Raw genomic sequence first — 18,501 nt, 5'->3', positions numbered from 1 at the left:
CAGACATCATGTGGGTCGGTAATCGACATGGTACGGGGGCATTCCAGACATTTTCGGAAACCTGTTGCCATGATGGCAGAGGTTGAGGCCCAAAAACCATCGATGGCCTGCAGACACCGAAAAAGGTAGGGGCAGGAACTGACCGGGGACAGTAAATTTTACTCCCCGAGCAATGAAAAACAATATTGCGATGGGAGACACCTATGAGGGAACTTTTTAATGAAGGATGTATATATGCACTGTCTTTCTGACACCTCATTTCTGCTGTATGCCTGAATACTAGTTTTAGACAAAAAAAAGCAGAGGACTCTGGCTACATGCTGGAATCCAGCGAGAGAACACCCCAGACCCATTAGTTGATTGGTCTAATACATTCTCAAATCAGATGAACTGCACTTATCTAAAAACAACACTCTGAATATGCTCTGATTGGTCAGTATGAAGGGTATATAATGTTATACACATTGCTGTACAAATTGGGTAACTGGGTGTTTTTACAAATGTATAGACCTATGTTACTCCCCGGAACAAATTATTTCCTCGTGCTTTGTTCCGGTCCCTGTCCCTGTCCCCTGTCTTTCTCTAATTAAAGGTCTCAAGTTACATACACCTGCAGTGGTTTATTTATTTATTTATTTAAAATCTTTTCTATACCGTCGCTAAGTTATATACCATTGCAACGGTTTACATGTAGGCACATATTTAATGTAGGTAAAAGTGTACTATAGTACATTCTAACAGGTGCCGTCAAAGGTTCGGTTACAATATATCATTAGACAAAATAATTTTTAGAGAAGTGGGTCATGACAGAGTGTACTGAAAGTACTTTTACGGGTAAATTTATCATACATAGTGTTATCAATATGCTAGTTGTGATGTGGGGTTCATAGACTACTCTACTGTATCATCCTAAGTACTGTGTGTCGGTGCTTATCTGCTTATTCCTGAATAATTTCTATTCTCCCGTCTCCTTGTAAAATGCCTGTTTAAAAAGCCATGTTTTTAAACTTTTCTTAAATGCCTTGCGATCACTTTGTAATCAACAAGTAGTCTTCAAGTTTTTTCCGTGAGGAAAATTGTGTAAGAAAATTCTCACAGAGCTCCTAACCGTGAGGCAAACTGCAGCGCAGAAAAAGAGGACTGAAGGGAGACCCCTGTGGCTACAGGGATTATGGCATGCTGGGCATGCTCAGTGTGCCAGTCAAAAGTTCTAGAAATTTCGACAGAAAAGTTTTCCGTGATAGGGTTCTGTCTAGTGACGTCACCCACATGTGAGGACTACCATCCTGCTTGTCCTGGGAGAAATTTAGTTCTATTTGTATTGAGAAAAGCAGGTATGGAAGGAATGGGGGCAGGAGGGGTTGTAAATATGTAGATGTCAGACATAGAATATTAAATTTACCCTAGTCGAAGTTTGGTCGACACTGTTAAGCAGCCTAGTTAAATCAACAGGATAGCCTTGGGGTTAGTGAATGCCCAGTCTGTATGTAATAAGATCCCCATCATATTTGATCTATTAACGGATACAAAAGTTTGATATCGTTTGCATTACAGAATCATGGTTGTTAGAATCCAACGATGTGGTCATTTTAAACCAACCTGTCCTCAGGAATTTTCATAGGAACTTGGACCTAGGGTGGGGAAGAAAGAGTATGAGGTTCTTTGTCAAGGATAGGATCTGAATGCCCTTCAGAGGTTGATGCTAAGATTTTATAACTGGGCATTTTGAAACTTTGCGTGGTTTATTATCCACTGGAATATACTAAGCATAATTCATTAGAGATGGTGGAGCCTTATTTCCCTTTCATTAAGTCAAGATGATTTACTGATCTTGGGAAATTTTAACATCCATGTTGATCAACTAGCTCCTTCAATGCGAAGATTATTTTTGGCAGCTATGTCTGCCCTGGGTCTTAAGCAATTGATTTCTGATTCCACATGGAGGGCATACTTTGGATCTAACTTTTGGTTTGGATTTTACCTATTTTCTGACTAGGTTGTCAAAGGTTTCGATCAATGCCTGCTCCATGGTCAGATCATAAACTGATCAGGTTTAAATTGCCCTTATGTTTTCCTCCTGTTTATGCCTTTAAGGAGGCAACCCTCATTTTTTGTCAAGGGGTGATTGATGCTGCTGAGTTTGAAGCTTGTTAGCTTCAGCTGAGTGGTAATTTGGCTAGTGCTTCTATTACTGCATTGATTGGCTTGTTACATAATTCTTTGGCAGTTGCTTTAGAGACAGTGGCAACTTTAAAAAGAATTCCTATGGCAGGGGGGCCAGCTCTGGTCCTCAAGAGCAACAAATGTGCCTGGTTGTCAGGATATCCATAATGAATATGCAAAAGATATATATTTGCACGCACTGCCTCCACTGTATGCAAATATATTTATTTATTTCAAGATTTTTATATACCGCGGTACGTATAATGATACATCACCTCGGTTTACAGACAACATTAATTTTAGCAACAGGCTTTACATAAAACAGTTTATACAAAATTAAACAGCATAAATATATTAATAACAGATTTTACAATTAACCGTTTTAAAGAATATGTAAACAATTCGCATCTTTAAGCTTTACATTAATCAAGTTTCCATATACCAAAATATAACTACTGTAACTATAATAAACCAAATAGTTTAATATAATGGAATAAACCAGAATGTAATTTAAGCCATTAATCTGTTGGAGGGAACATTAAAGACAAGTTTAGGTTGCTTCACAGAATTTACAAACATGAGAAGTAGGGGGATGGGGAAAAGTGGGATTATGAAAGTGAAACAAGCAGAGGGAGTGGGAAGAACATGACGAAAACATGGATCCGATGAGAATTAAAACAATAAAACTGAATTTTACTGTTAGTCCTTGATCATTGATAGAAAGCCTGTTCAAACAGCCATGTTTTGAGATTTTGTTTGAAAGTTCTGTGGCAGGGGTCGAGACGCAAGTCCAACGGCATATTGTTCCAGATTTTAATACCAGCAATGGTAAAAGACCGTTCTCTTATAGATACATGTTTGATGTGTTTGAGGGAATGGGGGGTTAGTTTTGCTTGGTTGATATTTCTTATTGGTCTATTAGAGGTGTGTAATATGAACTGATCAGAGAACCATTGCATCTCATGATTGTGGATTGCTTTATGGATGAGTGAGAGTATTTTAAAAGTGATTCTGAAAGATACCGGAAGCCAATGTAGGTACATGAGAGCTGGGTGATGTGTTCGTGACGTCGAGTATTAGTGATTAGGCGAGCAGCAGCATTTTGCAGCATCTGTAATGGTTGAATAGAGGTTTTTGGGAGCCCTAGCAGTATTGCGTTACAGTAGTCAATTTTTGGTAAAATTGTTGCTTGCAACACTGTCCGGAAGTCTTGAGCATGTAGAAGGGGTTTAATTCTTTTCAGAGTATGTAATTTAAAGAAGCCGTTTTTGATTGTGGCCGAGATGAACTTCTTTAAAGAGAAGTGATTATCTATCATGACTCCAAGGCTGCGTACATGCTGTAGATGTGGATGGGCTGCTGTTATAATGGGTGAAGTGTTGGCAGCAGTATTCTTGTGTGGTGAGATCATGAGGAGTTCAGTCTTGTTAGTGTTAATTGCCAGAAAGTTTTCCATGAGGAGATTTTTAATTTCTGCAAGGGCAGAATCCCAAGTTTTTATTGCATTATCCAGGGAATCATTAATGGGGATTAGGATCTGTACGTCATCGGCGTATATGAAATGACGGAGATCTAATTTCATCAGCAGTTTACAGAGAGGAGAAAGATAAACATTGAATAGAGTTGATGAAAGTGAGGATCCTTGAGGGACCCCTTGTGATAGATTTCTGGGTTCTGATATTTGGTGACCCATCTTTACACTGTATGTCCTATCTTTCAGGAAAGATTGGATCCAGCATAATGCCGTGCCAGTAATGCCAATTTGAGAGAGGAGGGAGAGGAGGGTATTGTGGTTAACAGTGTCAAAGGCCGATGATATATCAAGCAGAGCCAGGAGATAAGAGTGACCCGAATCAATGGTTTTTAGTATGGTGTCAGAGAGGGTAACCAGTAGGGTTTCGGTGCTATGGTTCTTCCGGAATCCATATTGTGATGGGAAGAGTAACTGATTTTCATCTAAATAGTCAGTGAGTTGCTTGTTTATGACTTTTTCTAGTATTTTTGACAGCAACGGGAGGTTCGAGACTGGCCGATAGTTAGCGGGCTCAGAGGGATCTAGGTCCGATTTCTTGAGTGTGGGCTTTATTATGGCGTGTTTGAGTTGAGTAGGAAAAACCCCATCTGTTATGGATTTGTTGACGATGTTAGATATCGCCGGGGCAATCCTAGTAGGAATGGCAAGAAGTGTTTTCGTTGGCATAATATCAATAAGGTGTAATGCAGGTTTGATTTTTTTTAGTATTGCTTCAATTTCTGATGCATCTGATGTATCAAAATTTGTGAGACTGGGGGAGGAGCTTGTTGTGCTTGTAGGCGAAATGTCTACTGGTAGTGAAGGAGAGTTAAATCGCGCCATGATTTTGGATATTTTGTCCTGGAAGTAGGAGGCTAATTTTTCACTTTTATTTTTGTCTCCATTTTCAGGGTAGATGTTATTTGATGGAGAGATAAAATTTGATGGAGAGATAAAATATATATCATGCATATTCATTATGGATATCCTGGAAACCAGACCTATTTGTGGCTCTTGAGGACTGGAGTTGGCCACCCTTGATCTGTGGTAAAAACATATCAGGCCTCTTGGTTTTCATCTGAAATTTCTTCTTTGAAAAAGACAGCTAGAGCAGGAGTGGAGGAATCCTTGTTTGCTGTCTGACAGAAGTTTACCAGATTTCACTTCAAGTATATAGAAGGACTGTAGATACTGCCAAAAAAAACAAAAAAACTCTTTTTAATAATAAGATTATGTCCTTCATGAGTCAGCCTTGTGAATTATTCACATTAATAAAAAGGTCTAGGAGAGCCTTAGTCTAAAAAGACTGAAACCCCTGGTATTAATTATAAGGTGCTGGTTAATTATTTTGTATATAATGTCAGAAAGCTTTGTGATACTTTTAATTCTGATTTAGTCAGAGGTGAGTAATCCACAACTGGGTTACCTAAGTGACAGAAGACGTTTTAGCCCTGTCTTGGTAGCGCAGGTTCGCTATCCTTTAGCCTCTATGAAGGGTTCAGATGTGCTCTAGATCCCAGTCTAGCTAGCTTGTTTAATGTAGCTAAGAACATGTTAGCAGAGATGCTTGGGGTAGTTGTTGACCGTTCTTTGAGTGATGATCTTTTGCCTCCTACATTGAAGTTGGCAGTGGTATGTTCCATTTTGAAAAAGGCCTCCTTAGATTCACTGGACCCAGCAAGTTATTACCACCATTTCTAATCTCCCTTTTTTGGGCAAATTAATTGAGCAGATAGTTTTTACTCAGTTTTTAGTAGAAGCATGAAATTTTAGACTGGTTTCAGTTAGGTTTCTGTGGGAGGAGGGGGCATAGCACAGAGACCTTGCTGGTCTTTATGTTGGATTCCCTGTAGGATTCATCTAGGCAAAGGCAATCTTTTGTTGGTCCTTTTTGGATATTTGTATTTGATACACTGAAGCATTCCACTTTATTATGTCATCTGAAGGCCCTAGGTATGGGCCCTCAGATTGTACAATTGTTTAGATAATTTCAGTCACACAGTTTGGACAGGCTTCCTTAGGGAACTAAGGTTCTTCCCAGAAAGTAGTGGAGGCAAAAGTTCTGCAGAAGTTGGTCTAGTCTCCTGTGTTGTTCAATTTATTCTTGCAGCCACTCGAAGAGGTATTAGAGTCCTTGGGACTGGAGTATTGGATGTATGCAATTGATATTCTATTGTTTCTTCCATGTAAGATTAGCTGTAGTCACAAAGTGCCTGGATGCAGCATACAAATAGTTTAGCACTTAATCTTAAAAAGACGGAAGCTCTCTGGGTGTCAGGGCCAAATGCCTTTGGTAGGCCTTGAATGGAAGTCTGTCCAGTCAAAGGCTGGTGCCCTGCTAATGAGGCCATAAAGTGACAAACCGAGGCAAAACATCGCGCCGGCACCCGCTCCCAGCACTGCTCGATGCATGTGGGTTTCTTTCTTCCAATAAACTTTCCGCAGACAAAACCAGCAAAATAAGAAAAGCAGAGAGAGAGTAGAGGGAAGAAAGCAGGACCAAACAGAGAAGAGGACTATGCAGCAGGGCTGAACCCAAGGCCTCCTTACCCTACCAGATCTTTTCTGCTGCCCGGAGGAGGGCTAGGGTCACAGCCTTCACCTCATTCCTGTCCTTTTTTTATTTTTTGCTTGTCTCCTGAGATTGATTCTCAGACACAACTGAGGGAGGGAGCTACTGCTTTCACCATAGAAGGTTAAACCAGCCTATTCAATCCAGGCAGGCCAAGATCCACAAGCACAGATGCATGTCCAGCACCTGATAGTGACAGAAAAAAATGGCTGGCTGGTGCCTGAAGAGAGCTATATGAGGGTGACATCAGCGAGTCTTTGTTCTCCATCTCTATCTGCTGGTTGAAGTGCACAACCCACTAGTGTGAAATGATTTGCTTAGATTAAGAGGAAGCAGTCTTGTGCTTTTTCCAAAATGTCTGCATATCAGTACCCTGGACCGTAAAAGGCAAGGCCCAGCATTGGTTGTCGTTTGAATCCAATTCCCCTTTTCTCCCTCATCTCCTGCTGTCGAAGCGGAGAGTGTTGCTGCAGTTGCATCAAAATCATGTATGCTAATTGGTTAAGGGTAGTCATCCCCATGCTTTCTGTTAGAGGTTGCAACTGCTGCTCCATGCTGGTTACCCCCCATGCACACTTTTCTTAATTTCCAACTCTAGCCCTTAAGTGTTTATCCGATTCCTTCTGTAAATAAAATTTCCTATATTCAAGTATAAAGGAGAAATGTGTTGTGCCCAGAGGGTCATAACCTGACACTGAGCCATGTATCCTTCTCAATTTAGGTATGTGGGCCTTGTCTACAAGACATCAGTGGATGCGATTTGATCAAAGCCTTACTATGGAAGTTCAGATCACAGCAGTTTTTTTCACCGCCTTTTTTAATCTAAGGCTGTGCAAGTTTTCAGGACAGTAGTACATATCCTGGTACTGTTGGATAAATGCTGATTATTTTGGACTTTCTGCAGTTCTGATGAGGGTTTTACAATTGATTTAAAATCAGCAGCTCAATTGATTACAGGGGTTAGTGAGAGGGAACATATTACCCCGGTGTTAGAAAATTTGTACTGGCTGTTTCGTGATCTGGCGAGTAAAACTTAAAATGGCATGGATCTGTTCCAAGTAATTAAAATCATTATTGCAGGAATATATTTCTTCTCACCAGTTGCATTCAAATGGGCAGTCTCTGCTTTGAGTTCCTTCTGTAATGCAATTCCATTTGATGGATTCCAAAAACTGCACCTTTTCAGGGTCGAACCTTATTTTGTGGAATTTGCTGCCGTTAGATCTCTCTCAAGAGGATTTTTTTTTTTTTATTAGAAAGAAAGTGAAGGTCTTTTTCCATCTGGCCTTTGGTAAGACAAGAGGGATGACCAGTGATCTGCTGAGGCCATTTTGATTAGTTTATATATATTGTCTTTGTGTTTGTTCATGGGATTTATTTTATATATTCTTATCCTGTAACCCACTAGGAACATGTCTTTAAGACTGGCAGGATAAAAATGTTCATAAATAAATCTCTAAGGAGCAGAGGAAAGGATTCACCAGTGCAACAGACTTTTGCGACTATATAATCATTTACTATGTTTTGATTTTGACTTCTTTATGGATGGTACTAGATGAAAGTGGATCATCTGCCAAACTGTTCATTTGCATCAAGTACTCAATAAACCGATTTATTTTGGAACAACCCCAGCCTGATGTGATGGTGTAGCCCCTTCTGGCTCTATCAAGAGCTCGTATTTCCGTTTATATTTCCACAGCTTAGGCAAGCTACTAGAGAGGATGCAAATGTCTGGTACATGTCAAGCCCTAAATTTTGGATTAAAAAAAAAAAAAAAAAAAAGCTTCTAAACTTAGTTTTACTTTCTTTTTGCAGGTGTATAACCCTATAAATCCTCAGGTTGCCTTGCAACCTAGCCAGTGTTGAACTGCTTCTTTATAATGGCCTTTAAAACAACCTACATTAAACAGATCTGATGTAATCTAAAAAGTTTCAATATTTGTGACACGCAGTTTCTTTAAATACAATTTTCATTCCAGTTTTCAGTTTACAAAAATAAATTAGTAATTGGATTCTATAAACTTACAGGAAATGCTGCTAGAGATGGGGGGAAAAGATCTCTAAGGAGTTAAGACAGGGAGAGGCAGAAATAAACAACTTAGGGCTCCGTTTTTAGTAGATGATGATCTTCAGACATGGTTGAAACATAGGAAAATGATTCTTACCGTTTTGCAGAAGATGTGGGCCGTGGGGGTTTGCCTTTATTGGTTTGTTTAGCTGGTGTAGTTTGGATGCTATCTGGAGGGATTTTCAAAGATTCAATTATAACTCTAGCCAAATGTATCCGACCCAGTAATGCTAATCTATCCACAGTCAGGTTCACTCCTTGAGCCTTCTCTGTAGCTTCCATGATATCGTCAATTGATGGTGTCCTGCTGCTGCACATGGTAAAAGCAAAATGTGGTAGTTCAAGTGTCATATAAAATTGTCTGTAATGTACTCAAAGCATTCCATGACCAGAAATATTCAAAGAACCAATTTATTCAACATAAGAGCCACAGAAATGAAGTATCTTGACTTTAGGGATGCCATGGCCTAAAGGGAAGCAGTTCCTAACATGGCTACCAAAATGGTGCAGGGATTACAGCAAAACACACTATACATTGAAATTTAAGGAGCTGAAAATAAACCATGAAGAGCACAGGCAGATTTCAATCAAGTTCATGGATAACATTTTCAAAAGAAAAGAAGCTCAAGGACAAGAGCACATGAGAAACTGGAAGGAAGGAAGCTCAGAGGACTTAAGGAAATATTCTCTCTTTACTGTGAGAGAAGTTGAGTTTGGAATAGCCAACCAACGCTTAAAGAGTGGAGAAGTAGCCTAGAGGTCAGAGCAGCAGGCTGCAAACGGGAAAAGCCAAATTTCAAATCCTGACACTCCTTGTGACACTAGGCAAGTCACTTCACCTGCCAAAAACTTAAGACTGTGAGCCCTCTGGGGACAGAGAATGCCTACAGTACCTGAATGATTCTCTGAAGTGACTGACCAATCACAAAAGGGAGAATATACATTTTTTAAAAATTCAAGTATGCCTGAGACATATATAAAGGGAAGTGATAAGGGCAAAGAAAGGAGATGACTGAAGTCAGAGAATAATCTGTGGTAACAACAGGAAGTAAGAGCAAGAGGGCTGGCATTAAGTATGTCATCATGTTTAGGAACAAACAAATCATCATTATCTGTCCTATTAACTCCTAGAGCAATTGGCACCTGTGGGCAGTTCCATCTAGGGAATGTAACAGAGATTATGAGCTGTGTCACAGCACTTCCTATCCTGCCTCCTCATGATGTAGTCTGTCCCACCCAAACTGAGCACTTCTCCAGCAAACCATGAGGGTCATTTACTTAGCAGTTTTCCCATAAACACAAAAAGGGAAAAAACCTTTAGTAAATGACCCCCCATGATTGAAATGCACATCTCAAAACTTTTCTTTAGTAATGTTTATTAGTTTTATATTCTGCATAGAGCATGTCCCCAAAACAACCATGAGGGGTTTAGTCCGGGTAACTATAGGACTTAACAGAACAAGCATGGACAGTAAGGAAATTCCAATTCTATTGCACTGCCCCACAGTCATGATCAGTACGTTATTTGGCAGGATTCATAGTAACTTGGACGACTGGTATCAGTTATTAGTTGATGCCCATTTTTTCTATTCTGCTGCATTTCATGAAGGTATTACTGGAACTCCCTACTGCTGCTTACCATACCCCTTCAAGGGATGCCTGTACTTTCTGCATATATAGAATGGAGGCTGCTCTAGCTGAATGTACTTAAAGAACAATAAACTTTCTTATATCACTCAGTAACATAAGATCTAATCCATCTCAAGATAAAAGACCTAAACATTGGTAGTGCCATAAAAAACTGGAGAAAAAATTTTACATGATAATTTCATTTTCCTTAGTGTAGACAGATGGACTCAGGACCAGTGGGTTTATGTTCCCCTGCCAGCAGATGGAGACGGAGCAAGCTGTCGTCACAGTATATATACTCCTGCAGTGACCCCAGACTGCCAGTATTCTCTTCAAATGCAACTGTGGACAGACTAGCAAAAAACTTGATTAAAAATTTGATTAAAAACAGGTAACCAGAATCATGCTCAACCAACAAGAAACACTGAACACACATAAGAATTAGGAACCTCAATCTAGGGACTGGATGAACATTTACCAGTAATCCCTTGGGACCCAGAGTCCAACAAGACGACTATTGACACTCATGCAGCAGCTGAGGGCGGGAAGCTGAGTCCATCTGTCTACAATAAGGAAAATTAAATTATCAGGTAAGTAATTTCTCCATTTCCTAGCATGTAGACAGATGGACTCAGGACCAATGGGATGTATCAAAGCTACTCTGAAACAGGGTGGGAGGCTGCCCACGGTCCAGGCAACACCGCACATGCATAGGCTGCGTCCTCCCGGGCCTGCACATCCAGATGATAAAACTTGGAAAATGTAAGGAGGATCACATCGCAGCCCGGCAGATATCGACGGGAGACGACAAACTAACCTCTGCCCATGACACTGCCCGAGCCCTATTGGAATGAGCCCTAACCTGACTAGGCAACAGCTTTTCAGCATCCACATATGCAGCTGTGACCACCTCCTTAATCCAGAGAGCTATTATAGCCCACAAAATAGAAGCGCCCTGCTTACTTCCGGCCATGGAGAATAAACAGGTGATCCATCTTCCCAAAAGGTTCAGAAACCTCCAGATACCATATAAGTCTCTTGACATCCAAGGGGTGCAGGAGGCAATACTCCTCCGCATCCCTGATCTTATCTAGAGATGGCAATGACATGGACTAATTCAAATGAAATTCCGAGACCACTTAGGGCAAGAAGGATGGAACAATACGCAACTGTAATGCCCCTGGAGTCACCCGAAAGAACGGCTCCCGGCAAGACAAGGCATGCAGCTCGGAAATTCGACAGGCAGAACATATAGCCACCAGGAAAACTGTCTTCAAGGAAAGGCTACGCAGTGGTCGGAACATAGGGCCTGCCAAGAAATCCAGCACCAAATTAAAACTCCATAATGGAACCAGTAACATCAAGGGAGGCCTAAGATGCTTCACTCCCTTCAAAAAATGGGCCACATCAGGATGAGTCAATAAGGAACCACCATTCACTGGGCCTTGAAACAGGCAAGAGCCACAACCTGCACCTTAAAGGAATTAAGGGCCAATCCTTTATTCAACCCATCCTGCAAAAAATCCAGAATGAGCGGGATCTTAAGTGAACGAGGAAGAACACCCCGCGCTCCTCACACCAGGCTTCAAATACTCTCCATACCCGCTTATAGGCTAAGGAAGTGGAGAATTTTCGAGCGCGAAGTAAGGTGGCAATCACCGCAGAAGAATATCCACACTTCAACAGGTGAGCCCTCTCAAGGGCCAAACCATAAGACAGAACAGGGTCGAATCCTTCTGAAGAACCGGTCCCTGCTGCAACAGATCCATGTGCAGCGGAAAACGAAGGGGGGTCCCCACCAGACGTATTTGCAGAGCTGCATACCACGGACGCCTAGGCCAGACCAGCACCACCAGTAGTACCAGCCCCCTGTGGCCTTCGATCTTGTGAATTATCTTGCACAGCAAGGGTCACGTTGAAAGGCATAAAGGAACCTGTCTTCCAGCCAGACCTGTATGAGAGCATCTACTCCCAGGGACCATGGATCTCTCCTGCGACTAAAGAATCAAGGAACATTCGCAATGCGAGAATTCGCCAGCAGGTCTAGGAATGGAAGGCCCCAGTGATCCACAATCAGCTGAAACACTTTGGCTAACAACACCCATTCTTCTGAGTCCAGACTTTCCCTGCAGAGAAAGTCTGCTCTTTTGTTGTCTTTTCCTGCAATATAAGAGGCCGATATCTTCTGTAGATGTCCTTCTGCCCATCCTATAAATTGGTCTATTTCCAGCAACACTTGCTGGTTCTTGGTTCCTCCCTGGCGATTGATGTAGGCCACCGTTATGGCATTGTCTGACATCATGCGGACCACTTGATCCTGCAGCCTGTGGCTGAACTGCAAGCATGTCAACCGGACCACCTGGGCTTCCAGACAACTGATGTTCCAGCGGGACTCTTCGGCATTCCAACGCCCTTGAGCTGTCACCTCCTGACAGTGAGCTCCCCAACCCTGGAAACTCGTATCTGTCATAAGTACGAACCAGGTCGGGGAGGACAAGGAAATTCCCTTTTTCAGTTGAGCCACCTGCAACCACCACTGGAGGCAAGAACATATTTACATCGTTAAGTGGAGCCAAACCAAATAGCTCCGAGACTTCAGGTTCTGAGGAGACAGTAGAGAGCGCTGAAGAGGATGCATATGCGCCCTCGCCCAGCACCTCTTCCAGGGTTGCTAGCATCAAGCTGAGTACCTGTAGATAGGACCACACTGTTAGGCGTATAGTGTTCACCAACTGAAGCACCTGAGACATCAATTTCTGAATTCGAACTTCCAGCAGGAAAACTTTGTCCTGGCCCATATCGAACCTAACCCCCAGATACTTCAACAACTGTGATGGCTGAAGACTGCTCTTGGCCAGGCTCACCACCCAACCGAGCTTCTGCAACAAGGAGATTACCTTGTGCATCACCAGGAGGCTCTCTTCCTGAGACTTGGCACAAATCAGCCAGTCGTCCAAGTATGGATGCACTAGGATCCATTCTCTTCTCAAGGCCGCTGCTACCACCACCATAACCTTGGAAAATGTGCTGGGGGTGGTGGTTAAACCAAAGGGCAGCACCCGAAACTGATAATGGCCCCCAAACACCACAAAATGCAAAAAATGTCGGTATTCCAAATGGATGGGAATATGAATGTAGGTCTCGGACAAATCCAACTGCACTGCCATTATCACAGAGTGTAAAGTTTCCATGTGAAAATGAGCCACCTTCAAATGACAGTTGACCCTCTTGAGATCCAGGTTTGTAGAAAGGAACCCTCCCTTCTTGGGCACAACAAAATAAATGGAATATCGCCCTATACTTGCTTGAGACATGGGCACCATAATCACAGCCATCAGCTTGAGGAGCCTTTGAAGCGTAAACTCCACTACCTGCTTCTTCTGCGGGGAGTGGCAAGGAGACCCATGAACACGTCCCGAGGAATACTGCAAAATTCCAGTACATAACCTTCTCGTATCACCTCCAGGACCTAATGGTCTGATGGGATCTCGACCCACCTCTGATAAAAGAGAGAGAGGCGCCTCCTTATCTCTTGCTCCTGAAGGTGGGTTGGCAAACCTTCACTAGGAAGCTCGGGAAGATCCGCCACCCGAGCTGGCTCCTCTTTCGGGCTGTCAGGGATGAAAGGAAGGCGACCTACCGAAAGGCCGAGTCCTCTGAAAGGTTGACCCTCTGTAGGGACAAAACCGCTTGGAACTCTGGAGCTGACCTCTCATACCAAAGGGGCGCTGCAATTGCTTCTTATCCTCCGGCAACCAAGGAACCGGAAATTCACCCCAATTACTGGCTAATTTCTCCAACTCACTCCCAAACAAGAGCAAGCCTTTAAAAGGAATCTTTGAAAGATTAGCTTTGGAGACTGCATCAGCTGACCAATTTCACAACTAGAGTTGATGCCTGGCCGCTATCACCAAAGCCACTCCCCTGGCCAAGGTATGGACCAAATCGCAGCCTGCGTCTGCTAGAACGGTGGCAGCGAGCTCCATAACCGCTATGGAATTCCCTCCAGAATCATCAACCTCCTCTAAGAGAAGCAGACAAGATTTCACCACTACCGCAACAGGAAAATCTGTAAAGTCATTGCTACTGCCTCAAAGGCTTGCTTAAGGATAGCCTCCCTTCAAGGCCCCCTTCCCTAGACGAGGATAGTCATCCGCTTATAGACAACACATACCAATGTATCCACCTTGGGAAAATGAAAACGTTCTCTCATAGCTGGATCCAGGGCGTACATGCCTTCCAATGTCCGACCCCTTTAAAATTTGCCTTTGAGACGTCCCATTCAAGATCAATGAATTCCTGAATGGTGTCCATCACAGGGGAAAAACAAGAAGCTTTATGCAAGGAAACCAAAATGGGATTCTTCTTCAGCTCAGATATGGCATCCATACCAGGAACACACAGCTGTTTCAAAGTCTGGGAAATCAGGGCTGGCAGTTCATCTCTGTGAAAGAACCACAACATGATTTGATATGGTTCCAGACCCAGAGGGATTTCTCCATCCTTTAGGGAATCAGGATCTGCCTCATTATCAGTGCCATCTGGGTTCCTGTCGGGAATACCCACAAGGAGCTGAGGCATGCCCCAGCGCTTCAGCATAGGATTGAAAGAGGGAGGAGCCACCGGCTGAGAGTCCAACCTGACAGGACTGGGTAAAGCGAAGCACTGCGCCTGAAAAAAAGCTTGTAAGCCTCGAAAAAATTCCACCCAAGAAAAACCAAGCTGAGAAGGAACTGGAGTGGGGCCCACAGAACTGTCCTCTCCTGCAGAGGAGCCAGTCAAGGGAGAACCAAGGTCTGGCGTCCCTCCAGCCAAGGCTGTAAGCAACCCATTATCAGAATGGGAGAAGCTAGGCTTAGCAAAATCTGAGGAAGACAACTCTCCCTGAGGGTTCGAACAGCACTGACACATGTTAGAAGACAGGCCAGGCTGAGAAGCCCTAATATGACAGGCAACATAAAGAGAAAAGCGCTTAGGATTCCTGTTTACCATGCCATCACGCCAGTAAACGTGCGTCTGAACAGCTTGCATTCAAAATTTTATGCGCACAAAAATTAAGTACTAGAGAAGTAAGCGCAGCAAGGTACATGCATTATTTGTGCGCCAAGCTAAAGTGTTTGAAACAGTTTAAAATTTGTGCATGCAAAGTTGCTCCCAAAACCAAGCACACAACGCATGGAAAAAGGTACACAGTGGAGTGCCTCATGGACCTGTACTAGGACTGATACTTTTTAATATATTTATAAAGTATCTAGAAAGGGGCAAGATGAATGAGGTGCGTAAATTTGCGGATGACACAAAATTATACAGAGTAGTTAAATTTCAAGCGGATTGTGATAAATTGCAGGAGGACCTTGTAAAACTGGAAGTTCAAGCATCCAAATGGCAAATGAAATTTAATGTGGACAAGTGCAAGGTGATACATATAGGCAAAAATAACCCTTGCTGTGGTTACACGATGTTAGGTTCCACATTATGAGTTATCACCCAGAAAAGAGATCTAGGTGTCAGTGGATAATATAATAAAATCGTCAATTCAGTGTGTTGTGGCGGTCAAAAAAGCAAACAATGTTAGGTACTATTAGGAAGAGAATGGCGAATAAAATGGTGGATGTCATATTGTCTCTGTATTGCTCCATGGTGAGACCGCACCTTGAATACTGTGTGCAGTTCTGGTCGTCACATCTCAAATAAGATATAATTGTGATGGAGAAAGTACAGAGAAGGGCGGCCAAAATGATAAAGGGAATGGAATGGCTCCCCTATGAGGAAAGGCTGAAGAGGTTAGGACTGTTCAGCTTGGAGAAAAGACGGCTAAGGAGGGATATTATTGAGGTCTACAAAATCATGATAGGACTAGAATGGGTAAATGTGAATCGGTTATTTACTCTTTCGGATAATACAAGGACTAGGGGGAACTCCATGAACTCAGCAAGTAGCTCATTTAAAACAAATCAGAGAAAATTCTTTCACTCAATGCATAATTAAGCTCTGGAATTCATTGCCAGAGGATATGGTTACAGCAGTTAGTGTAACTAAGTTTAAAAAAATTTGGATAAGTTTCTAGAGCAGAAGTCCATAAACTGCTATTAATCAATAAGGATTAGTAGCTTGGGATCTATTCATTTAATGTTTGGGTACTTGCCAGGTACTGGGTACTGGCCACTGCTGGACACAGGATACTGGGCTTGATGGACCCTTGGTCTGACTCAGTATGACCTATCTTATGTTCTTATGACCTCTGATATTGCTAGAAATGGTATGTGAAAGGCCTGAACTCAGCTTTAAATAAGATTTATTTTATTTATTTTATTTATTTAGTGCTTTTTTATACCGACATTCATGATAGTATCATATCATGTCGGTTTACAGGAAACTGGGGGTACAATAACTATAAACATTAACATAGTAAAGAGAAGCAAAAGTTACAATAAAACAGGGATGATAGAACTAGGAAGAAGACGACAAAGCATAGGAAACTTAAATAAAGATATTGTTATTGGTGGGGGGAAAGGAAAGAAATCAAGAGGATTTCATGTACAACACAAACAGGAAACCATTCAATCCAGCCTTCTGATTGACCAAATGTTCAGAAAAAGCTGACACACATCTTAACACATCTAATCACTTTTTTTTAATCCGGCAGCTTCATCCTGCTTTTTTGGGCTTCCAGCTCAACTGTAACCAGAGCTGGGATCTGTCACCATAAGCCTTCATTCACAACTCTCCAGATGTGTTTCCCCTATTTTATATCCCATTCCAACTTACTTTAGTTCAGTCATTGCAGCACCTGTGCTCAGACAGGGACCACCCACCAGGGCTCCTTCCAGAAGCCTGCAATCAAAGGCCCTAAATCTGACCAGGAGGTTTCCCTATTGCATGACTGACTGACTCTTTTCCATCCCAGGAACCATGAATGCTGCCTTCGCAGTATCCCTGACCCCGGCCAAATTGGAGACCGGAAGAACTGAATTGAACACATTTTAGGTCTAGCAAAAGTACCGTAACCATTACGAAGACCACAATAAAAAAGTACTAATATTTTGCAGATGCTGCTTCCATTCCTCCAGGTTCACATTAGTTTCACTTACAGATAACATCATTTTAAAACATTTCCTCAGTTTAATCACAGCAATATTAGTTCACATACTACTCACTGTAGCTCTCCCCCAAACCTAATCCTCCCTACCCCTATCTGCGCCCCCCTGAGCAGCTTACCTAGTGTTCTTTTCTGCTTTCATCTCTTTCCGATCAAGCGCCTGTGAATCAGATGCCTTTTGGAACATACTGAGATTGTCTGGGCTATTTCTTATAAAGTTTTTCTTCATTGCTTCTCTATTGATTTTAACGTCATCATCATCACTGAGAAAATCACTTAGACTGCTGTCCGTTTTCTTAAATGTTGCAAAAGGGAAAAAAAAAACCCGTTAGTCCTTGTAAAGGCAGTTTAATGTACTTCAACAGATCCTATGCAGCAAGGATATTTTTACATTCCATTCCCTATATTAAAGGTGGACAAACTTTTTCTTTAATTTTTTTTAAAGAGGGCCACATTACTTGAGCTAATCGGCGCAGAGGGCCAGGGTCCCCGTGAACAGGGGAAGGTCGTCCCCTTAGAACTCCATGAGCGGGAGGGGAGGGGCAGTTACAGTGGCAAGTATACCCCACAGTGAGAGGACCAAAGCAGCAACCATGCCAATAAAAAGAATAATTCAACACAATTAAACAGAATAAAGGAAAATTGGTTCTTACCTGCTAATTTTCGTTCCTGTAGTACCACGGATCAGTCCAAACTCCTGGGTTTATGCATCCCTGCCAGTAGATGGAGACTCCTAGAGTGGTAATGGCAGCTGAAACTCCTTTAACAACGGATTCCAACTGAACAAGAGCACCTTCTGGAGAGGTCACATGTGAGCAAAGGCTCATGGCACCAACTCCAGTGTAGTTATGGAGCCTAGAATTTGTAAATAATCCCAGACTTTGGGAACCAACAGATTCAGCAGTCGAACAACTTAAGCCTGCAACTTGACCACCCTTTCTGGGGTAAGAAAAACCTTGCCTAACTGGGTATTGAATCGAGCCCCCAGATATTCCAATGACTGAGATGGCTCCAGGTGGCTCTTCACCAGGTTTATCACCCAATCCAGGGACCTTAGGAATTCCGTTTTTCTGGAACAGCAACACTTCATCTCAGACTTCGCCCGAATGAACCAATCGTCCAGGTATGGATGTTCTAGGATCCCTACCCTTCTGAGGGCCACCACTACTACCACCATCACCTTCATGAATGTTCTCGGTGCGGTCACCAGTCCGGAAGGAAGCACTCAAAACTGAAAATGCTTTCCTAGCACCGTGAAGTGCAGAAACTTTTGGCCCTGTTGGATGGGAATGTACAGATATGTTTCTGTTAAATCCAAGGATGTGACAAACTCCCCCTTGCGCACCACTGCAATCACCATTCGCAGTGTCTCCATATGAAAGCACAGCACCCGCAAGGACGCACTGACCCTCTGCAGATCTAGAATGGGCCGAAAGGAACTGTCCTTCTTGGTAACC

General features: G+C 42.5%; 1 protein-coding gene across 2 annotated transcripts in view; it reads right to left on the bottom strand.

Moving 5' to 3' along the window:
• The window catches only part of C2CD3 (C2 domain containing 3 centriole elongation regulator), a 429,817-nt gene that overhangs the window by 311,315 nt on the left and 100,001 nt on the right, over positions 1-18,501 (bottom strand). For both annotated transcript variants that reach the window (XM_029602105.1, XM_029602106.1), the window contains exons 9-10: positions 17,164-17,339; positions 8,414-8,626 (exon numbers count right to left, since the gene is read on the bottom strand). In XM_029602105.1, coding sequence (XP_029457965.1) covers positions 8,414-8,626; positions 17,164-17,339 — 389 coding nt within the window. The remainder of the gene's footprint in view (positions 1-8,413; positions 8,627-17,163; positions 17,340-18,501) is intronic.

The sequence above is a fragment of the Rhinatrema bivittatum genome, chromosome 5 (genome assembly GCF_901001135.1).
Source record: "Rhinatrema bivittatum chromosome 5, aRhiBiv1.1, whole genome shotgun sequence".
In the NCBI taxonomy this organism is placed as follows: domain Eukaryota; kingdom Metazoa; phylum Chordata; class Amphibia; order Gymnophiona; family Rhinatrematidae; genus Rhinatrema; species Rhinatrema bivittatum.
The sequence above is the reverse complement of the archived record's forward strand: the minus strand, read 5'-3'. Positions and strand labels throughout refer to the sequence as shown.